At 41.2% G+C, this 24,719-nt stretch overlaps 1 protein-coding gene across 1 annotated transcript; it reads left to right on the top strand.

Annotated features, from left to right (window-relative positions):
• Positions 1-79: 79 nt before the first annotated feature.
• LOC119721082 (hatching enzyme-like) lies at positions 80-23,180 on the top strand. The gene is made up of 9 exons (XM_038190972.1): positions 80-405; positions 3,948-4,065; positions 11,280-11,497; positions 11,874-12,084; positions 13,424-13,633; positions 15,994-16,407; positions 18,202-18,494; positions 20,902-20,979; positions 22,342-23,180. The coding sequence occupies exons 1-9, from the start codon at positions 313-315 to the stop codon at positions 22,384-22,386; spliced, it is 1,680 nt and encodes a 559-aa protein (XP_038046900.1). The 5' UTR covers positions 80-312; the 3' UTR covers positions 22,387-23,180.
• The last annotated feature ends 1,539 nt before the right edge of the window (positions 23,181-24,719 follow it).

Genomic DNA, 24,719 nt, shown 5'->3' with positions numbered 1-24,719 from the left:
GTCAAAGTGACTCGAGTCCGAGTCCGAGTCATTAAAAATGTGACTCGAGTCGGACTCGAGTCCGAGTCCGAGTCACGAGTCATACAAGTCTGGGTAGAGTCATTGTCAAGGTTTGTTTGGCGAGGTTCAGTCATAGGTTTTAGGTTGGTTGTGTCAGTATACTTACTGACACAGTGACGTCTCCATGCACAGGAATTTGGTAAAGAGGGTTCATTCAGATGCTGATCGGCCTAATCAGCTGCTGCGGCAGTAATTCCGAACTTTACCAAAACGGACATCGCTGCGTGCTACTAACAGGAAAAGTGGAAAATAATGACGGGGAAGATGCTTCTCTTGTCGGTGCTTCTTGTTAGTTCCATCACGGTGGTTCACTCGGGCAAAATAGAGACAACTGCCGACTGTATGGTAAGTCGCAACAAATGTTTCTTTCGTTCTTCGATTCACTTGACACAAGATCTATGTTTTTTTCCTGATAGAAACAACTGCGGATGAACATAGAACTAAACAGACCTTTACTCTTCCTCAATTAAAGTGAAAATAACGACGCTACGAATACGCAACTTATCGCATCTCCCCGACGCACACTATCAATATATTAAACATTTAATTGATATCTGGCCATACCGATTTTTTTTTTAAGTAGCTTATTATTCTTTTCTTTCAGAAAGCTGCATGAAATAAAATTAGTATCATAAAGTAAACAGTCCAGTCCACCCCTTCTTAAGTTTAGCTCAGTCAAACTATATCCTTTGAAATCGGTTGAGTATGAATTTCACCTCATGTATCTGACAGTTTTACTCGTCAAAAACGAGAGGGCCTAATAATGCTTCTATCCTTGCAGGAACTTTTCAAAGTTTGCAGCGGATTGATTCATCATGCATGTTACATTTTCATTGACGAAAATTCGATAATCGATTGGAGTCATTTTCTACAACAAAAGTATAGTTCTAATTAGTATCGTCATTTCCTATGCTTAAGACACAGGCGCTTGTTAGAAATCTTCAGATTTCGAGACGTCGGTAACAGTTTAGCTAATAACTCGCGCATGCACCTTAATGTACAACGATGTAAGGATCTTGATCAGTTTCACTGTTTCTCAAACTACGTTGGTATTTTCGTTGTTTTTTTTAAAAACATTCATAACGAGTAGTGTGTTATAAAAGGGACACGGTGCTGGAAAAAGTATTAACGATAAAGAAGTGCTTAAAGTAACTGTTTTTTCCCAAACTACCCATACGGTCCTAAAAATATTCTTACATTTAACATGAACAAGTACAAGTTGTTGAGAAAAAAGGTTGCGGAGTTGGTAAGCACACTGTGCGAGGGTCGGGTAAGAATCGAAAGGAAGGAAAATTCCATGTTGCAGGCCCGTAGCCAGTCTAGTGTGAGGGTTGGATCTTTTTTTTAACAAGAGGTGTACTTTTGTCAGTATAATTGGATCTTTTCACTAAAATGTGTACGATTGATATTGCAACTTCTAGTGATTAAAAGTGCGTATCCAGGATATTGAATTCTTAATAAAGGCCAGTTAAAGTATTTCAAAAAATTGACAGGGCCAAGGCCAATCTAGGATTATAATTAGGTAATAACATATTGCGGACCCGGTCTTCACCGCGTGGTAATGCGTGGGTTGGGTCAAAAAATTGACAGACTGGCCTACTAGGATAAATGTAAAGTTTTGGACCCATGTTGAATTTGAGGTGGGTCTTTCTTTCGCCTGGAATACCCCTCTCCCGCTTTCCGGCCAGTATAGAGAGTGGAGCAGAGTAGATAAGTGCGGTACAGTGGAGCTGAATGGGGTCTGGTAAAACTCATGGCTGGAATTTGTGGACATTTCGAGTGGGGTAGATGGTGAATGGGTTGATTAGGGTGAACGGGCGGCGAATTTTCTTTTCCCAAACGAGACTTTCATGATACGTACGGCAGGTATCCCGCAGCAAGTTTAGGTGTGCAGTGCGATAGCTCAGTCGATACAGGGTTGTGAAAGGCACCGCAAGGTTGCGGGTTCGAAACAAGGTTTTGCACCCGAAATGTTTTCTTTTGCAACCTGAGGCTTCGGAGGGTTTTTTTTTAAGGGAAATTAAGTCCGAATTTCAAAACCATCGAATTCCTTTTTTTTTTTGCAATTTTTTTTAAATTTTCTTCCCATGTTTTTAGAAAAGTAAAGTCCAAAACGCCATAGCGCTTACCCCCTTTTCTATGCGGAAGTCGTTTGGGAGAAAAAAAAATCGCTAAGGGTATGGGGGCTGGGTAAGATGTGAATTGAGACGACAAGTGAAGTTGTCTGTTGCTGGGCTTGTTACATAAGTTTATTGGTTGAGTGTTTGGGAGTATAGGGATTGCAGTTAAGTTAAATGATTTAAATGCTGAGATATATTGGCTGGTTGGTGCGGTTTAGAAGATGAACTTCAGGGTAGAGAGCAGGAGGGTAAGGCTAAATTTGTAAAAGTTTGACAGCGGCACTCATTCACGGCTGGGATTAAATCAAATGTTCAGATTAACATAGACTAGTTCAAAATACATACTCGAATTTAAGTCGTTAATTGGCCGGTTTTGTTCATCCGCCATGCGCAGCGATTAGACATCGCAATGGCCACCTACGGCCTTATACCGTCCCTGGCTTCAAATGCAATAGTACCGTACTAATGCTAGGTTTACACATTCCCGCATTATTGCAACGAATACCCCGATCTATCCCGAATAAAAATCATTGATGGCATCGCGAGAAATAACTTAAGAATAAAAGAGAAATAATCAAAAACTAGGTACGAATTGGAAGCCGAATCAGACCGAACCCAGCCGAACGACTGCGACTTAGTGCAGAATAAAACCAAAGTTTAGCCAATTTGTCAAGAATAACATACGTATAACTCAAGAATCATCCAGAATTATCCGGAATCATGCCGGTTTAGTGTCTTCGTTATACTCTTACACTATTCGTACTCTCTTGATACATTTGTAATGATCCGGCATGATTCGGGACTGTTAACACCAAACAATAACTCCACGAAACTTGTAATAATGATGTAAAAATATCCAGAAAGCTGTAAGAATATCCAGAATTAGTTACGAAAACAAGAACAAACTAAGAATTGATTTTTTTCCAGAATCACCTCGACAAATTTGAATATGTCCAAAATGGTCGGGGCGCTTCCCTTTTAATTTGGCCTTAATATAGGCGTTGCATGTGGAGTTCCTTGCATAAGCTGCTACAGTTGTTATTAAACTTGATAAAATAGACTGAGTGGTTCGAGATTTGTATCTTCGGAGATTAGTTATCAGAGTATTTGGATCCAAAAAGGATATGTTGACATGCCCAATAATTTGCAGGCCTTGGACTTGAATACACAGTTCGTACATTTATCAGCCGCATGCGTGACCAAACACTCGTAATCCAATACTCATTTGAAGTGCGCAGTCAGCACAGTTTGATGCTTTGGCTTAAAGGCACACAATCATTTGCTTTTCATGATTTTTTTCGTTTCCAATAATAACACCACTCACAATGCAAAGAAGATTGTTCAAACCCTAGCCTGTTGAATTTTCAGCTCAGCGGATATTACACTTTTCGAGGAAATAGTGAAAAGCCAGGCACAATCTTTTGATCGCGAAATACAATTTCGTCCATAGCACTCTTTATTTCCAAAAATCGGTCAATTCACTGTTTGTTGGAAATTACCTTTTTTGGATTTCTTCCAAATGAAAGCGAGCCAGACGGAATAATTTCAGGGGGTGTGTTGTACCAGTCTGTTCTTAGTCCGATCTTGTATCCGAGTGAGCTTTTTGATAATAATTCGATACTCTACTTTTGTGCAAATGATATACCTTTATATCTATTGTTATCTACAACTAAAAACTGCACAACGGCTGCCCCACTGATGCACACACAGCAAATGAATGAATGAACCTGAAAACTCAGCATGAGATATCACCTTTTTGTTCCATAGATGTACTTGTCGAAGTACGGCTATGTACGACCCACCACCGAAGGCGCTAACATGAACGAAGAAGATATAACAGCGGCCATCTACAAATTCCAGAGCATGGCTCATATTGCGGAAACTGGTAAGTTTAACGACGATATTGCATACTGAAGCGGGATCCTATTGGGCTCTTGACCGCCAAGCTAATCGAGCAAAACACAAGAAAGGGGGACACAAAAAAGATTTCTAACTTTGGCGGAAGATCTAATTTATTTCGCCAAGCGGACTCTGCGGGCAACTCCCACACCGACCTCAGAACTGCAACAGATCGATTCCCAGACAAGCACAGCTTTACAAAATGTATTACAATGCTACAACTTAAACCCAACCCTGGAATCTAGCCAAGCCTTAACCCGCATAAGAACAATAGGAACCCACTTAGGCAACCTATTTATAGAACCTTTTTTCGGAGCGCGCGCTGGCAGACCCCAAACCAGGTCAGCGCACCTGTGGCCCAACCCGCCAACAATGCGCCGTCAAAGCCCTTCAGCGGTAGTCTATGTAATAGCCTATTTCGCGTGAACACATTTGCTGATTAATTAGGCAAAACCAAGTTTTTATTCTGCCCTAAATCGCATTCATTCGGCTAGGTTTGGTCTGATTCGGCTTCTAATTCGTACCTAGTTCTTGATTATTAATATTTCATTCTTAAGTTATTCTTACTTAAGGGCCCCATACCCCACGCAGTAATTTTTTTGGACACACTTTTGGGGACCATTTTTTTCCGCCCCCCCCCCCATTTCAAAAACAATTTGTGTTCTGAATCCGCCCTTGATCGGGGCTAATTTCTCCCGATGCCATCAAGAATCATTTTTATTCGGGATAGATCTGGGTTTTCTTGGCAATAATTCGGGACTGTGTGAACCTAGCATTACCAACTTGTCAGGCGAATTTCATTGGCAATCGTTTTCCTTTGAAATTTGTTGGCCAAAATCCGGTATTTCTGACAGAACGAATCCAAATCCCGGAGAACCCTCGTTGCCTACTTTTTAGTCTGTTTTGTCATAACACATTTTTGTGGGACGTGGTTTTGTCTCGTTTCACGGATATGACCCTAATATTTTCATGAAAAAAAGTTACGCCTACAATGGCCTACATGCTGAGTCAGACGTGCCATTGTACAGCGGTAACAAAGAGTCTGGGTCTATGTCCTTTTTGCCCTCAGCCATCAAGTTGCACCTTTTTTGTGCCGGTCCTAGATACATAAATCACACCGATTGACTCACTGACAGTCACTTATGATCGTTTTTTTTTCAGACCAGATCTGTTATAATTCGGTTTCATCTTCTATTTGTTCATAAGATGTGTGTTTAAAGGCATTGTTCTTACTTCACTTCATTAGGAGAAACAATAATAAAGTTTACAAAAAGGCCTTATTGTGAATCTATAATTCCAATCCATTGGTCATTAGTCACATCTGTTTTCGACCAGTCCACGAATCTGCTGCCTTCGATTTGTGATTTCAATATATTTTGTTCTATATTATATGATTAATTATCCAAATTCCTGAAAATCGTCCGTGTGGCTAATATGTACAGGTTGACCAGGCCAAAAACTTTTTCGAAAACAAATCAACTATTGTTACCGGTTCGTGCGCATCAAGAATCTATAAGTAAAAAGGTCAGTCGGGAAGTAGAAAGAACGCCAATAACAAAGATGGCGGACTTACCGCAACTTTGCATTAATTTTCCGCATAAAATAGAAAACTCTCATTCAATGCAGGAGCAGTAATGGAAGAAAATAATTATACCGTGATAATATAGAGTGGGCCTGTCTTTGCTATTTCATAGCTTTTCCTGGATTTAAATTATTTTCATATTATATAGTTTTACTATCTTTTTATAAGCCTTTTATGCCGGCTGCTGTATTTTGAATTATGCACGGCCAGATTAACTTGGGCGTTTCATCCGAGGACACTGTTCACGGGAGCTAGTTTCCAATAAAATCAATGACCTCATAATGAGTCACATAAAGATATATGGTGAGTCATAAAAAAGAAACCAAAATGACAGCGCCATATCGTTGATTTTGAAAGTGCTCTATGCAAAACGCCTTTCACAAATTGGTCCTGCCATTTGGGCTTCGTTTTTGTTTACTCGCCCTGTACATGGTTTACCGCAAACCCGGATCCGCGTCTCTAAAGACTTTGTGCTGCAGGTAGTTCAGAGAAAGTTCCCTGCGATTTTGATTCAGTGGCAATGCTGCTTAAAAAAGGGTGCGGGTTTTCTTTTCATGCCGCTAGACAAAACATTGCCTCAAACTCCGCCGTGACGCATTCATATTTCGTTCACTTCAGGCGGGAATAAACCTTCACTGATTTTCTTCGTGCTGGCAGCCTGGCAGGTATCTCAGAAGGAGTTCTTTGTTATTTAAATTTGTTACAAAGAATGCGCATAAAGCCCGGCGCACACCTTTCCGATTTTAATAATCGGACCACTGGGCCACAGAGGTGTGCGCTGAAAATCAGGCAATCTAACCGTACACTAGTCCATTTTGAGCAGATTCGCTGATAAATTATGCAGGACAACCGCATCTTGACATCTGGATTTTGACCAATCAGTGAGTGCTTTCCATATCGGGTCTTCGGTCATTCACCGTTGTCGCGTCATAAATGGATAAAACAAAACCTAGACAGAGCAACAATACGGAAGCTTGAATTGGCTTCCGCGATACCGCGTTACTGTGATAATTTATCACAGAAATCCGGAAATCAAAGATAATCCCTTCCTCGATACCGCGTTACCGTGATAATTTATCGCAGAAATCCGGAATTCAAAGATAATTCCTTCCTCGATACCGCGTTACTGTGAAAATTTAGAAATCCGGAATTCGCAGATTTTGTTGTCCAAGGTCACATTTTTTGATAGGTAGTTGGCTGCTTAAATTCTAGCCAATTTTGGATAATATTGAAAACTTAAAGTAAAATGCACCATTTGAAACTCAAAATATGAAACATCCTAAATTTGATGTGATGAACTTTATAAAAGGATCGAGTATTCACATACATGTACTTTGGAATCATTGTGCGAGTGTTCGATCTCATTTTGGGAATTTACCACCCTGGCGATGGTAATTAGCACCAGACAATAGCGCAGTGTCAAAAATCTTACATACGTCTAGACAAGTAAAGATGCACTGGTAACGCGGCATCAAGGAATAGCTATCTATGAATTTTTGTTTATTTAATACACAAACGGGTGAAAAACAGCAGATTTAATCAATTCAATTCATCAAAAGTCCTCAACGAGAAACCCAACTGAAAATACTCTGTCGTTTTGACGCAAAGTGTTGTTTTAGAAGGCGTTCAACTTTAGTAGCCGTTTTCTCCGATTGCTAGTTTTTACTGGTATGTAGACGGGTGTTACTTCGTGGTGTCGGTGACGAAAGGTTGTGGTAACGCACCCTGTTTTAGGCCTATTATGTTACGCGATACGCGCCCAGGTGATGTTGTATTACAAAACACTGCATTCGAATTGACTAATACGATGTTTAAGCCCAATCGCCGCAAATAGCAATTCTTGAGTAAATCGGGAAATGGTTCTTGGCTGCCTCGGGATGATTCTGTTAGTTCAGTAAAAGATCGTTAAAGATCGGGAAGCGCCCCGACAATTTAGGACATTTTCAAAATTGTCGGGGCGATTTGGGAACCGATTTAAATTCTTGTTCTTTTCTTGTACTCGTAACTAATTCTGGATATTCTTACAGCATTCTGGATATTCTTACAGCATTCTTTCAAGTTTCGTAGAATTATTTTTGGTGTTAAAAGTCAAGAATCATGCCGAATCATTACGAATGTATAAAGAAATGTGCAAATATTATAGGAATAACTTACGAATACGCTAAATTGACATAATTTTGGGTCATTCTGGATGATTCTTGAGTTATTCGTAACTTATTCTTCACAAAATCGCTACGATTTGGTTTTTATTATGCCCTAAATCGCATTCATTCGGCTTGATTCGGTCTGATTCGGCTTCTAATTCGTACCCAGTTCTTGATTATACTTGTTTCATTCTTGTTATTCTTATAAACAGCGAATCGGGGCTACTTTCTCCCGATGCCGTCAAGAATAGATCTGGGTCACGTTCGTGGCAATAATTCGGGACTGCGTGAACCTAGCATTACTAGCTAACTTGTTAGGTGGTGTTGATTGGCAGTCGTCTTCCTTTGAAATTGTTGGGCGAAATCCAGTATTCTGACGAACCCCAACCCCGGAGAACCCCTGGAGTGTACTTTTAAGTCTACTATCGTCATAATGCATTTTTGTGGGACGTCCTTTTTCCCTAATTGCAAACTTTGCAATATCCTGACTGCCAGAGGCGAACTTACCTTATTGATCCAGAGGCGGCCTTACAATATCAGGAATGTAAAAGGGTGAAAAGAGTTGTCCACAATATGGCTCTCCAAAAGCGTGGAAGTTTTCATTTTAGATTTTGTGTTAGAAATTAATATACATGATCTATTTCCCCCCACTTTTATTGGCTTAGTGACAAAAACTCTAAAAGAGTAATTAACATAAACCTCCACAAAAGGTTTAATACCAAATGGCCTAAAACCTCAACGCGTTTGGTTTTGAACATGTTTCATTGGAGTTTAAGTGGTGTTTTGGATACGAGCAAACCTCATGAAAAGCAAATGATCTTATATCCGTTTTTCATCCCGAAAATTGAATTTCTTTTGAAATGATATTTTTTTTGTAGCAATACAAAATTGATTTGCTTTTGAATGAGACATTTTAAGGCCAAACAAAAACTTTGTCCTTGCGGGGTAGACTGGTTACCGTCCCATTATCCGAATCGATGAGTAGGATCCGGGAATTAGTCTACTGACAATGCGGAAAATGCATGTTGCAAGAGCAACCCAAAATAAAGGATTTTTTCAGATTGTTGCAGTCGACCAAAATGAAAAAGAGGTAGGGTTTCTTTGGTGGGTGGGGGGGGGGGGGGGGTAAAGAACATGTTGAAAACTTGTTAGGAGAACAACTTGAAGAACAATGACATTATATCTCGAAGATTTAGGAAAACCTGACATTTTCCCTTCGTCGTGCAATATATGAACTCTACACTGTGAGTTAAAAAAACGAAACCCAAATGTCGGGACAATTGTTTTAGTGAAGTTCTTAATGCGTCACTTTGAGAATCAAGGATATAAAAGCCCAATTCATTCGATTTCTTTTAGTACAAGAATCATACAAATAATGTACTTTTCAAGTTACGGAATATTAAACACAACCACCGTTTTAAAGTTCTGTCCACGGATCACCAAAAAAGGTGTGTGTTCTTTCAGCAGAACGAAAACAATTCACACACATCCCTATGTGATTTGTTTCGTTTTGCTGAAAGAACACTGAATTTTTAGTGATCCGTGGACAGAACCTTAAAACGATGGTTGTGTTCAAAATTCCGTAACGTAAAAAGTGCATACTTGATATGAATGATTCTTCTACTACAACAAAGTTTATGAATTGGGCTTTCATATCCTAGATTTTGAAAGTGCTACATGCAAAACTTCACTAAAACAATAGCCCCGACATTAGGGTTTCGTTTTGTTTTTTACTCAACCTGTATTCAATATATCTGTCTATTGTCGTTGAATAATGGTACAGCGTATTAAGGTGGTTGTTTGTCTACAGTAGCAATAATGTCGCCAAACCAAATTCAAATTGTTTTAGCTGCGCAATTTCGAATACCCAATATACTTCAAAATTCGGACATCACAAAATGAAATTTAAGCTTTGCCCGGGTATGATGAAAATAAAGGTAACATTGTCAACCTACAGTTTATGTCTGAAACAAACTTTTTTTCAGCTCATAACGAGCATTATTTTGCGCACCGAAGGGGGATGGCTTGTTCCATATTACTTGTACATTTAAAAATAGAAATATTGAGGACGGCACGGTATGACGTCACAGATCAGAGTTATGTTCGTACCGTGTTTCATGTTCATTCCATGCATGTACCCGTTTGGAAGAAATTTTGAGTTTGATTTGAGGCTTTTAGTTTCAATTTCAATTAATTCGTTCTTCTGTTAACTACGGTGGTTAAGGTCAAATGACGTTCCAACTATATGTTTATGAAGATATTGTCGACCAGTCAGAATGAGAATCATAAAAACAGGCTTCGTTTCATCAGTTATCTTTTTACGAAATAAAAGTCACCGGTAATTTGATACCTTATGGCTTCTCGATAGGGGTAATATGCACACCTGGACATTAGGGTTGTTTCCGCCAAGCTTCAAGTTCATCCAAGTTCATCCTAACGACTCTGAGAATAAATTGGCAAGAAAATTAATGAAACATTTTACGTTAGGGCTTATCGTCCAAACACCTTGAAGGGTCTCATTGTCCACTTACTTGATCCGTCGGTTGGCCGGCCGACGAACCTGTTGCCGTGAAATTGGTCATAGAAATTCCCTTATTGTGACAAAGAACGAATCCAAACCATGGGGCACGTACTAACGTCTTATCAATTTATCAGACTTTATTTTTGGCGTGTAATTATATCTGGGGGTGAGAAAACTTTCGCCACTATAGGCTGTCTGTGGCGCCAGGTTGTACTATTGTTAATCATTAACAAAGAGTATACGTGCTTTACCGAGCTTGCAAATTCTTTAATATCCTCAGGCAGAATTGGTCTATTCTGAAAGGTTTGACCCACATATTATAATCCCACGAAATATCAGACATCTCACTGAAATCTCTCGAGCTAGAATTACTTGAGCAACTGCATGATGAAGGAGGAAATAATTTGAAAGGTTTCTATAAACAGTTGGGTCTGTATCATTTTGTTGTATATTCATTTTAGCATATTTAATTGTGTACCCATTATAGTTGTAATTATTTGAACTGATAATATCTTGCCTCTTTATTTCTTAATAGAATCTTTCCAATCAGACATTACAGAGTTTCTTTAGGAAATTATTCGGATAGTAGTCTTGTCTTACGTATGGAAAATTAAAACGAACGAACAAACAAACAAAGACCCCAACAGCCGAAACAGCAAACAAACAAACAATCAACCCAACGCCCCAAAAACCAACCAACAAACAACCTACAAAAGAAACTGAAACAAACAAACAAACAAACAAACAAACAAACAAACAAACAAACACCCCAACAAACAAACAAACAAACAACCCCAACAACCCCAACAAACAAACAAACAAACAAACACACCCCCAACAGAAAAACAAACGAAAAACATCGAGCCCCAAAGAGCAGGGGAAACATGACAAAAAAGCTAAAACTTAATATCGATTTTGTTTAATCAGAGCCCTTGCGTATTGTTTATACAAAGGCAAGTGTGATGAAGCAACGAAGGCGATGATGAACATGCCTCGTTGTGGCTTCCCAGACTTCGATGACGATGACGTGATGGATGCAAAGAGAAAGAAACGCTACGTGCTGTATCATACAAAATGGTCCAAGACGGATTTGACCTATCGCGTCAACTCCGTGACACCTGATATACCCGACCCATCGCTTGTGAAAAACACTTTTGCCAATGCCCTTCGAGTGAGTATATATGTACTAGTGACGCTGAACAAACCCCGAAAATTATCTTGTGTGTGCGATAAGAAAGAGGTATGGGGATATACAACGAAACGACGTGGAATAATATCAGCTATATGTATCGGTATATTGGCACAGTCAATCTGTATATCCGTCCGCAAACGAAGGAGGCAGAAACCTTCAAAAGTGGACAAAAATATATATACACCAGAGCCAATAAATCCCGGACTCTGGATCACATCTGACCCGATACTTCTTAGAATGCCGAATCAAATGAGCCCCATATGTTAATTGGAAATTAATGCAACTGTTCCTCAGTCTCTTATTACTTATTATCTCCTGCAATTTGGTATTCAATTTTGTCATTGTTGCCTCTAAGGTCTGGTCTGAGGTCACCACCCTGACATTTGCCAACGCTTCTTGGGACGAAGCTGCCGACTTCGTCATTAACTTCTATGGAGAGGGCCATGATTTAGACATAGAGTCCGATGGACCAGGAAGGGTTCTAGCGTTCGCCCTTTTGCCTGAGGATGGTAGATCATTTTTTGATGACAATGAAACCTGGAGCATCAATGAATCTCCCCTGCCAGGTAAATGGATAAATACTATATGCAACACAAAACAAAATGCCTTCTTTATTTTAGGAGTCTGAAACCCATTGAAAAAGCTCCAGTTATGACGTAGATACGCCCTAGACTAGCTAGACTGTTTCCCAGTACCGACGAAGTTATTGAAGGGGCGGGGGGGGGGGGGGAAACAAGTGAACGCAGGGAGGACTGAATTATTGTCAGCCGGCAAAAACTTCGAAATGTTGTTTAAGTTATTACACCAAAGGTAAAGATTCGATGTTTCATTCATAGTTGCATTGGAAACACACTCTCGTCAAAAAAATGGCCCGGTTAGGCCAAAAAAAAAAAGTCTCCGGTTTCTGGTATGTGCGCGCGTCGCCGCAGCCATGCGCGTCAGCAAAATGAAAAAGGTTTTTTTTCAATACAAGATGATGTCTCAAAACCGCCAAACTCACTGGTTTGACTGGAATCCTGCTGCTGCACAATTTTAACGTGTTTTTAGATGGGGTTATGATCGAGAATAAGCTTTATGTGGCCTCTCTGGACTCCCATATATTTGCACTAAGTTTAGTCGGGCACCATTTGCAGTCATCAGCCGACATTTGAAGCAAAAAAAAAAAAAAAGGTAAAAAAAAACAAAAACAAGGCGCGTCGCCGCACCACTTTTGGGGCAAGCTCCATACCAGAAACCGGAGACTTTTTTTTTTTGCCTTAACTTATTCTTTATGATGGGACTTGCGGTTTTGCCGAAGTCAATTGAGTGTGATCGCCTGACTGATAAGGTTAACGCACAACACCTCTGGCCAATGAGGTTTTATATAGAATGGTGGCCGGACCACTTTAATGTGCTGGTAATGGCTGAGCCTGCGTGCTGCCAAATTTACCAATGACATCCCTACATTTTCTCGTGCAAGTAGGACCCATTTTCGATCCTAATTTTATCAAATCTGCTCCTATAATAGCCCGAAAGCTAGGGAGATGATAGTTGGCTATATTTGCACGATTCCACCGATTTTTAGACTAGACGGTCTCTTTTTCTTACAAAGAATTGTGGGGCACTTTTCGTGCAAATGACTCAGCTGCATTTCATTAGTGCACATGAAATTCTTTCTTTCTTTTTTTTGGTTTTTACGATATATTAAATCCACTTCATAGTATCAAGAATCGCGGATGTGAATAACCCACTGATCATTTTATCCTGTTTTTGTAGTTTTTGTGTTCTTACACGAGTAATGACTTTGTTCGTTTTTATAATTGGGACTTTCGAAATAATTTAGCAGCTTACTTTCATAGTGAGAAAAGGAGTAGTAGGCCCCTATACTATTGAAAGTAACGATTCTTCATTTGCGATTTGAAACAGGAATCGACCTGTTCCTTGTAGCAGTGCACGAGTTTGGCCATAGCCTGGGTCTGCTGCATAGTAACATTACGGGTGCGGTGATGGCACCTTACTACCGGTACGATCCAAACTTCAGGCTCCACGAAGATGATATCGCCGGCATTCAGGCTTTGTACGGTGATCCTAATATTACTCGGCCGACGACTCCGATGCCAACCGCTACCAACCCTGGTAAGCAAAATTAGTTTTGTTACGCCCCAACTAAGGCATCGTCCCAATTACTTAGTTGGGACATTGACTATAGACCATTATCATATTTTTCCCATTCAAATCAACATAACTAAAGCGAGGCTGGAAGGAAAACATAGTCTGGTTCCTAATTTGCACAATTTTTTTTTCATTCAGTACCGTTCTTTGATACAGGGAACATGACTGAAATGGTCCATGAACATGTTGCCGTCTTGATTTTTTATTTCCATTCAAATCAACATAACCAAAGGGAAGCTTGAAGGAAAAAATAGTCTTGTTTCTTTTTGCACACAAAAATTATCATTTAGTACTGTTATTGGATACAGGGAACATGACTGAAATGGTGGCAGATGTCGCGGACATCTGGATTTTCCCCATTTAAATCAACATAACCAAAGCGAGGAGGGAAGGGTAAAATGGTCTGGTTCTTTTTTGCGCAAAAAAACAAATAATCACTCAGTTCTGTTATTAGAATACAGGGAACATGACTAAAATGGTGGCAGCATGATAAATGTTTATAGACCATTGTCTAGTTGCGGCCATCTTGATTTTGTCCCATTTAACGTAACATCAACGTAACCAAAGTGAGGCTGGAAAGAAAAAAATAGTCCGTTTCCTTTTTGCAAAGAAATGGTGGCAGCTTGATAAAGGTCTAAAGGGCCATTGCCATATTCGGGTCGTGAAAATTTTTAAGATGAACAACAAAAATCGTTTTGTTTTAGTTGCGTTTCCTCTCTTTCTTTGAAGGGTCACCTTTTCAGGTTGTATGTGGGAATTTTACACACTTAAACTATTTAATTCAAAATAATTATTCAATTGTATGCGACAAAAAAGAAAGAGAAAGGCAGGCGCGGTTCTAGAACCAATATTTTAAGGGGGCTAGCACGGTGGATGCAGAGTTTTTTCAGAGAGGCGTGCTGAAATGTTGACCGGTTATTTTTTCCAGACACTTAGGGCTCCGAAAATCAATGGGGGGGGGGGGGGGGGGGGGGGTGCTCAGGCCACATTTTCAATGAGGAGCGCCAATAAAATTCTAAAATCATTCACACTATATTAACTAATGCACCCTTGTCAAGGCTATTTCTTCTTTAGGGTGAGACCGTTCGCATGTACATCACAATCCTTCTTTTTGCTAATGCAATTTTTTTTTTACGGAATTTATTTTTTTTTGGGGGGGGGGGGGCTAGACAAATTTTTTTGCCCCCCCCGTAGAACCGCGCCTGGAGAAAGGGCGACCCCGTTTTAAATGCCACATAATTGGGTTACGGAGCCTGCGGAGGGGTCCAGAAGCTCAAAGACAAAAGGGCGTACTTTCAGACTCTATTGTGTTTGATACTTCTTTTTTTTTAATTGGCGACGATTTTATCACTGAAAACGGTTTTGCTTTCAATTAGTTGATGACCTATTCCGGTGACATCCAGTATTTAAGGGGAAGTCTACCGTCAGAAAAATACTATTTTTAGTTCAATTTAGCGTGTAGATTTCACACGTTGAAAAGTCTATTATAATAATTTAAAACAGCAGAAAGCAAGACTTTCAGTACAAATGTTTACTGAACATATAAATTAAGTTTAGTGTTACACTGACGTTTAAATTTTGTCCACAAAGGAATCATCACAAGGAGCCATATTAGGCGTGGGAAGGGTCTCCGAAAACGTGCAAGACTTTGCAAGTGCAATGTATACAAATGTATACAATGTAAGCCATATCCGGCCGACGGGAGTGTCGTCGAGAACATTGCTATTCAGTACGTGTGGGTCAAAATGCCATATGCAAATATAGCTCAAATGTTACGTGACTGGGAAGTCCCTCATGCTTACACACAGTTTTCTCGAGCAATTTAACTGACTAACCCTGTCTTGCAGTGGTTGATAATAACTGTGGAATGGTATTCGTATATATTCAGCGCTTTCATGTAGTTGATTTCTTTCTGGTGATGAAACCAAGGATCCCTAAAAACGTCCCTATATAGGCACTGTAGGCCGAAAGCCTGACAAAGACCTGTGGAGAGAAGACAATGAGAAGATATTACAGTTTAAGAGGTAGGAGGAAAAGCCCAGAGGAATATTCTGAGGAAAACTTACGGATATAGGTGGGGACTGAAAACCCAATCCACATGTTGGCCCAGGCAGGTCACAGCGGATTCCCCGTGTATGTACTTTCTTTTCATAATTGACCCTAACGATTGTGACCCCAACCTTTGTGAGAATGGTGGGATATGTCTTGATAGCTTCAGAAGGTACACTTGCATATGCGTCGATGGATACACAGGTGTCAACTGTACAACACCTCAAGGTACTATAGCTGAAAATTATACAATTGAAAAATCTATTCTTCACCAGGGCCCACAACCACCTCTGAAACCACAACCACACCACAACCAACATCCACACCACAACCACAATCTACACGACTACCATCCACACCACAACCACCATCCGGACAACCAACATCCGGACAACAACCAACAACCAGCCCAGTGTCAACCACAACTGAGCCAACAACCATTCCTAGGCGAACAAGCACACCACAATCACAATCTACACGACTACCATCCACACCACAGCCACCATCCGGACAACCAACATCCGGACGACAACCAGCAACCAGCCCAGTGTCAACCACAACTGAGCCAACAACCATTCCTAGGCGAACAAGCACACCACAATCATCAACCACACCAGGGCTCACAACCACCACTGAAACTGCAACCACACCTTCATGTACCGGGGAGCGTTGCGAGACAGAAATCGATGGTAAAAACTCGTTGAAAATTGAATGTGTATAGTCCAGTGTATAGCTAGAGGAATAGCTCAGAAGATGTGTGTATGTAGGGTCGGCTCTTACTTTTACCGAAAGAGAATTTCTCGACGTCAACGAATAGTCATTGTGACGTTCACCGTACAACCAAATTAATTTGCACCTGTTTGCATTGTAGAACATGCAAATAGAATCCTTAAAATCACTTACACTAAATTAAAACTAATTAAAGTGTATACACAATTCAGGTTTCCACTTTAACTGCCAATTTTCAACCTTAAATGCATGAGTTGTACATTAGCCAAGCATATTTACTTGATCATTGCATCCGATGAAGTTAGCGTGAAGTTGTTGCGAAAGCTCATTCATTCGTATACATAGCTCTCTATGCAGTGGCGTAGCCACCGGGGGAGCGTGGGGGGACCGCCCCCCCCCCCCCCATGAAACCTTGTCCCCCCCCCCCCAGTCGCCCCCCCCCCCCCCCCTGAGATTTTGAGTTTCTAAAAAAATTATCATTGATCTTAATCTAAATAGTCGCGAATGATCCACATGATGAGCACTGAAAAACGCCCCTCGACCGGCGACCGCGGACCAGAGCTGACAACCGGCGTGACATAGCGCATAATGATAATCTAAAATGCGTATAAACACCCACTGCACTGCTCGCTCACACCACGGAACACGTATTATAGACAGGTGGCCCGTGGGTCACACAGTTTCAGTCAGCGATATCACGCGAAGCGGCCACGCACAAACGTTTTCCTTGTCGCCCCCCCCCCCAGTCGCCCCCCCCCACTGAGATTTTGAGTTTCTAAAAAAAATTATCATTGATCTACATGACGCCATGGGCGTCAATCCTGGGGGGGGGGGGGGACACAATATCAAAGTTCCCCCCCCCCCCAGATTTTTGAACTCGTGTCTCATTTACAGGGCCCTAATATGTACTACAATGTATCTTTTGCTTTGAAAATATTGGTTAAAGTGGTCAGAAATTGCCTCAGATAGCACCACAGAGCATTTAGAATCCAAATTTTTTTCGGGGCCCTTAAGCGGGCTCCGAACCCCACGCCTATAGCTCAGAATTCTGGTATCTGATTCAATGACTCCAACCTCGAAAACAATGTTCACAAAATTGTCTTATGCCTTTAGCTGAGAAAACCTCGAAAATTATGTTTAAATTAGTATCTTTTGTGCTAAGATAGTTATTGGTTAAGGTGGTAAGAAATTGCCTCAGTTCACACCACGGAGCATCGAGAATCCAATTTATTCGGGGCCCTTAAGGGGCCCCCGAACCCCACGCCTATAGCTCAGAATACAGATAGCTGGTTCAATGACTCCAACCTCGAAAACGATGTTCAAATGATTATCTTTTGCTAAGAAAATATTAGTTAAAGCATGGAGGAAAGTGGTAAGAAATTGCTTCAGATCACACCACAGAACATCTAGAATCCAATTTTTTCGGGGCCCTTAAGCGGGCCCCGAACCCCCACGCCGTAAGGGCTTCGCGCTTCGCGCTCGCATCTGTTCTGATCAAGGTATGTCCCCCCCACTTTTGAAAAGCGATTGACGCCCCTACATGACGCCCCCCCCATGAAATGTTCCAGCACCCCCCCCCCCCCCCAGCGCCCCCCCCTCCCCCCCCACTGAAAAATTCCTGGCTACGCCACTGTCTCTATGTCACTCTGGTTTTTCTGTCGTTACTTATAGAGTTTCACATAATTGTATACAAAACTAATTAACCATAAGTTAGTAATCAAATAGTTTTTGTATTAAATCGGTATCCCCTTCAGAGCCCGGTTCAGGCGGTCAGTCCACCATTGCTTTAGTACTCCTCATCGTTGGCTGTGCTGTGCTTATTCTCGTGGCGGCGTGCATGCTGCTCTGCATGTGTCTTCTCGTTTGGAGGCAACACAAGTCACTTGCTTACCGTGACCACAGACAGTGGTCGGGTGTGCCAATCCGGAACATTCCTGATCTGAGCAGAGAGTATGGTGATGTCCCCCGCATGGCATATTTCTACGAAGAGGAGGAAAGGATGAGTCGTCTGATGCACGTCATGAGACGCTCTCCCTACCTACAGCAGGTAAAAGGCAATAAAGGCACAAAGGAATATTGGTGAATTCCCTGAAAAGAATAACAAAATAATAATGTTTTAATGTTTTTATAAAGCGCATGTATCCACCAGTTTTGGTGCTCAAGGTGCTACATCATTATTGCCCTGTTCATTGCGCCCATGAAACATTCCAAATACTATCTCAACTCCCTGGGGAGTATACTGCCATGGTTTACGCAAAACAGCCAGAATCAACCGCAATAACTATGCCCTCACAGGTACCCAATTTACTGCTGGGTGGGGAGAATCAATGAGTGACAAAGTGCCTTGCTCAAAGGCACACTTACCATAAGTCCATGGCTGGACTCAAACTCACAACCTGCAGAATTACCCGCAGACCACGAATTCAATGCTCCAGCCCACGATGCCACGACACCCCACACTTCAAAATACGAAGCGGCAAATTAAAAATAGGGAAACACTAGCAACGGAATTCGTTGCTCAAAAACGTTGCTCAAAGTAACGAAAGGACCAGTACCAAATTCCCTGTCAAATTCCACTGTACCCGAAGTGGTATCGACCAGAGTAAAATCCTTCACTCATAAATACCTCAGACAGTTTAGCTATTCCTATTGGTCGAGAGCCCGTCACGTGGCCGGTCTTAAACGGATGATAAAGACATGGCTAGCTGGTCTTAAACACTTTTCCAGTGTCACAATAAAATGTGGACTCCTAAAAATCCAGTGCCTCTTACCGTTTTATTGGTTGAACGTTCACAATCCTCACGTAGGCATGCGCAACACTATACCAGCGAGTCAGAATTTTATCCTTACTTTAATTCCAGGAATCTCTGTCTGTCCGTCTGTCTGTCCGTCGATTATCTCCAGAACCGGGCACCGTATGAAGTTGAAAATCGGCGTGTGTATTTTTCGGGACAACAGAATGTGCAGTGCCAAGTTTGAAGTTGTTTGGACCAGCGGTTCTCGAAAAAGCTGCAAAAAGCAGTATTTTCTGAGGCAAACGTGGCAGTATATAACTTAGAACATAACACCCGCACGCACTGCCGTTCTTTTCAATTGTTTACGTCATGTTTAAGCTAAAGTGCGCGTGCTCGATATGACGCAAACAATGCAAAAAGGACGGGCACGCGCACGTGCATTGTAGGGCGATACATTGTCCAGTATGGGTGAATACTAATGGTCAATGGGTGAATAGCACTGCATACCATGTTTTCGTATGTACACGGGCACATTATTTTTGCAGTCGACTGAGCGACCATTGTAGGTGGTCGAACTTCAAACTTGGCAAAAATTTTGACGTAAGTGTGCGTTCAACCTGTGAAAACAACACCATTGAATCGCGTGCGTTGTTTGCACGAGCAGTTCTCCAAAACTCTGCAAGTAGGCAACCTATACCACCGGCAAAGCAATTTGCGTTTCCCGAACATGCACATTTTAGACGGGCACTGCACTAGGGAGTCAGAATTTTATAGTTCTAAATTCAAAACGCAACACCCCAGGTGCGTTCTGCGCGACATCGCGCAAAACATGCTACGCGCGCGTCAATCTCCGTAAAAGGGTTGTTTACATCTTAGGCCGTGTCCGAAACGGGCTTCCAGAGCTACGGCTACGTCTATTGTCAGCGCGTCTCCGCGTATTTCTAATGGAGCGAAGACCTAGACCTAGCTCTAGACAACAGATTCGGATGCAGCCTTACTCACCAGCTGAACACTCCATTATTTTGCTAGAGGGATGTTTAAAAAAGCACGAAGTGAACTTGTTGAACAAAATCGGGATTTTTTTGAACGAATTATTAAATTTTTTACCGAAAAGTGTTTACGAATGGGAATAAATATGTGCTCGGTCGGTATTTATCACTCTGTTTAAGACCGCTTAGAGTCTGGGTGCTGATAATTACCCTCGACTCCGGCTCGGGTAATTATCAGCACCCAGACTCTAATAAGCGGTCTTCAACAGAGTGATAAAAACCTCCGGAGCACACATTTATTCCCTTATTAAAGGTGGCACAGCTGGGATTACCCATTCACGGGGACCTCGACGACACGAACACTTACCAACCGGTTGTGAATGATGGCCCGACCGTAATTTAGGGATTCACGTGCTCCGTGCACGCAATTCAATATACGAAACGGCAAGTTTAAAATAGGAAACAATAGCAACTGAATCCAATTACGAGACGAAAGAAGCTGTGCATAGCTTTTCTCTGCTTGCTCAAAGTGTATGGAAACGTGAACAGGTCAATTGTTATGCACACTACTTAAGATTCTGAGCAATTTTGTTGCTTCAAGCGAAAAAAATGCACAGAAAACAGATGATCCGATTATCTTTAATGTGTTATGTTTTTATGAAAGAAAGGTCGATTGCGAACCACAATTTAAAATGGTTATTATAATGCTTTTGTTTCTCTGTCTGTAAAGGGTTTACCGGGCCAAGAGGAGTTTATCCGGCCCTACATAGCAACAGGAATGGAAGGGCCGTACCGTCAGGATCGTCGCGTGAGTAATTAACAAGCTTATAAATAATGCACACTGCAGGCATCTTTGTTATAGTTTGACGGATTTTTGTTTGTGGTTAGGATTACATCAACAAAACTATCTATTACCCTTCACAGGGGCAATGCTAAGGAACCATTCTTTTCAAATGTGCATCTGGGCATAGCGGACACAATTAGAGAGCGCCATGGTTGCAGACCAGTACAACTGCCCTGGACTTCCCAAAAGTATCAAACATAACTCACAACTCTCCAAGGTGTTTGAAACACGCATCATATTAAAGCTTATTTCATCATCTTTCATTTTCCGTTCAATTTTTGGGGTGTTAACCAATAACTTTCAGGAGAGAATTTTATCCAAAGATGATCACCCAATCGCCATTTTGAAAAAGGAGGCCTACGCCCCATTGCCCCAAAAAACAGATAGCCTTTTAGGGCCTAATTTCGTAAGAGTTAGACGAGTTTCGAATACGAGCTTGCAGTCAAATGGACGGCTTCCACCTTCCCTTTTTACAAACCCTCACGTTCATGGCCCTCGCAGTGAATATGAGGGCGCACAAATCGTGATTTGGCCAGCGTAGGCAATTTTAGGCCTAATTACTGGCCTGCCTTCATATGCGAAGTGGGCTAAAAGATTATACTAAATCCAAATAGCCTGCTCCTCCATAATAAGAGTTCTTCAACCAACGGCGAGAAATAAGATGGAAATATATTAATTACTGGTTTTTTTTTTCGTGTTAATCTTCTGGGTGCAGACCAGTAAATCGGTCCGAATTTGCCTGCGCCGGCCAATCACGATTTGCATGCCCTCAAAATCTTCGGTATTTGGGCATGCTGTGGGCCATGCATGAACTTGAGGGTTTGTAAAAAATATGGGTGGAAGCCGTGCACAGGACTGGGAGCTTGCAGTTCTGTGTAATTTTGATGAAATTTGGACCCTAAAAGCGCTCTATTTTGCAATGGAGTGTAGGCATCGTTTTTCAAAATGGCGATGGGCTTCAGGACTATTTTCAGGGGTGATCATCTTCAGATGGAAATTTCTCCTAAAAGTCATCAGTTGACCCCCCAAAAATTGAAAAGCAAATGAAAGATGATGAAATAAGCTTTAATTTGATGTGCGTCTCGAACACCTTGGAGAGTTATGAGTATTTTTCCCGAATTTTTGAAGTGGGAGCATTTACCATTGGGGTCTATGGAAGTTTATTTACTGGTCTGCTACCTTCTGCCGCTGCCGCTGTAGTTATAGTGGTTATACATGTATGTATGGTGTTGGTATTTTAGGCAGCGTACTTGGACAGCGTATTTTCATTAGATACAGGGTTGCCGATGTAATTTTAATCGATAGTCAATCTCTTTTTATCTACAGGCCGAGTATGCAGGACGTGTGGTGCGCAATCCGATGGCCATCTAAAATACATCGCCAACGATTCCCTTTGATGTTCTGTACTCAATTCATATTTCAGATAATGTTTGTAAGTTGACAATACTTTGTGCAGTGCCTGATTTGATGACAGCGTGTTTTAATATCACAGGCCTGTCTTCCTTCGTCTCTATTATTCACTGTCCTTTCAGACAAAGCTCGCATCTTTAATTTTGTTAACGACGAGTGCCTAATGTCTATACCTATGTTACCCGAAAAAAATATATTGTGTTATCCGTAAAAAGAAACAGCTAACATTAGCGGTATGTTTGTCCATAATATTTACATGCTAAAGTAGGCGGTTTGTTTTCCAGTAGACATTTAAGAACCCTAGACCAAGTAATTTCAAGGTGTAAATACATAAGCTTTAATAAAAATTCAATATTGTAACTCGGAGATCATTATTCCAGCGGTTTATTGTGTTAGGGCAGGGCAGGGTATAATGTTTATGAATATCGATTATTGGTGATTGGGCCGTTTCGTATAAAAAGAAGTGGATATTTAAGTTTACTGTAGTCGTCTACTCGGAATATTAAATAGTATCTTGTAATTTGCTCAGTCATTTACATCCATATACTCTTCTTTATACACTTAATTGGTGGTAAATGTAATTTGACGTAATTATATCTGTACATGTATCATTCCCAAGTAATTTTAGTATTTGTAACATGGTCCTTCTTATTATATTTTTGTAAGCAGGATTTGCCTGTCCTACAAAACTTTTGCACGGATTCAACCAGAATGCGAAAATAACGAATCATAATAGATTACGACCATTAAGAAAACAGTAAACACTGTAAAGAAATATCATAATTGAAACATGAACACTCCTTTAGCGCGCCGTGAAGGTTCATTTACATATAAACATTAATGTCTCCCTACTTGATGGTCAGTGTTGCCACAAATGCGATAAAATGAATTTACAAAGGTCATGACTGATCGCCTATCTCCGAACAATGCAGAAATTCTTTTGGAGGTAAGAAGAGCATCAATCAATTTCAAAAACCCAATATTTTGAAGATTTGGGGCAAAAACAGTCGATTTGGGGGAAATAACTAACACTTGTGACTGATTTAACCCAAAATGTTCCTCGTAATTCATGTTTAAAAGCACATCTGTCCACGAATCGCATGGGAATGTGTTCTGGGGTACCTTAGGCATCTCTCCTGCAAGTTTGAAGCAATTTCATTATTTGGCCAAAATTGACAAAACCAATGCCAACATGCCTATACCCAAGGGCAACCCCCACTGAAGTTTGAAACCCAAATCTCATTTCTAGCTCAAATCATCATCCGGAAAACATTAAATTTAAACTCACTACGGTGACCCTGACCCTTGACCTCTTGACCCTTAAACCAATCCCAACTTGCCTGTACCCAAGAACAACCCAAAACCGAAGTAAGACACAAAAATCGCATTTTAATCTCAAGTAATCACCCGGAAACCATTACACTTTAACTCACCACGTTGACCCTGACCTTCGACCCTGACCCTGACCAAAAATGGACTTTTCTCAAAAACAACGCAGAAAATCATTTGAAGGTAAAGAGGAGCATCAATCACGCGCATTTTTTGTCGTATGTACCTCTAGGAGCGATCAATCAAGGTCACCCGTAGAGGTATGTACCTCTAGGGGCGACAAATAACGGTCGCCCCTAGAAATACGTACCGCTAGGGGCGATCAATAACGGTAGCCCGTAGAGTTATTTACCCTTGTGCATCTTTTCTGCAAGTTTGAAGCAATTTAATTTTTGGCAAAAATTGTAAAATGAGCAAGGGGTTAGCCTGACATTTTTTATCAAATTTGGGCAAAAATGGACTTTTCTCAAAAACAATGCAGAAATTCCTTTGGAGGTAAAGTGAGCATCAATCACGCACATTTTTTTGTCGTATGTACCTCTAGGGGCGATCAATAAAAGGTCCCCCGTAGAGGCATGTACCTCTAGAGGCGACCAATAACGTTCGCCCGTAGAGGTATCTCTGGTACGGTGAACCTCTAGGGGCGACAAATAAGGGTCGCCCCTAGATGTACGTACCCCTAGGGGCGATCAATAACGGTCGCCCGTAGAGTTATGTACCCTTGGGCATCTTTTCTGCAAGTTTGAAGCAATTAATTTTTGCCAAAAATTGTAAAATTTGCAAGGGGTTAGCCTAACATTTTTTATCAAATTTAGCCAAAAATGGACCTTTCTCAAAAACAATGCAGAAATTCCTTAAGAGGAGCATCAATCACGCGCATTTTTCTGTCGTATGTACCTCTAGGGGCGACAAATAACGGTCGCCCCTAGAGGTACGTACCGCTAGGGGCGATCAATAACGGTCGC

Source organism: Patiria miniata, unplaced genomic scaffold (assembly GCF_015706575.1).
Source record: "Patiria miniata isolate m_02_andy unplaced genomic scaffold, ASM1570657v1 HiC_scaffold_9, whole genome shotgun sequence".
NCBI classification, from domain to species: Eukaryota; Metazoa; Echinodermata; class Asteroidea; order Valvatida; family Asterinidae; genus Patiria; species Patiria miniata.
Note: the sequence above shows the minus strand (reverse complement) of the source record. Positions and strands in the feature narration are given on the sequence as shown.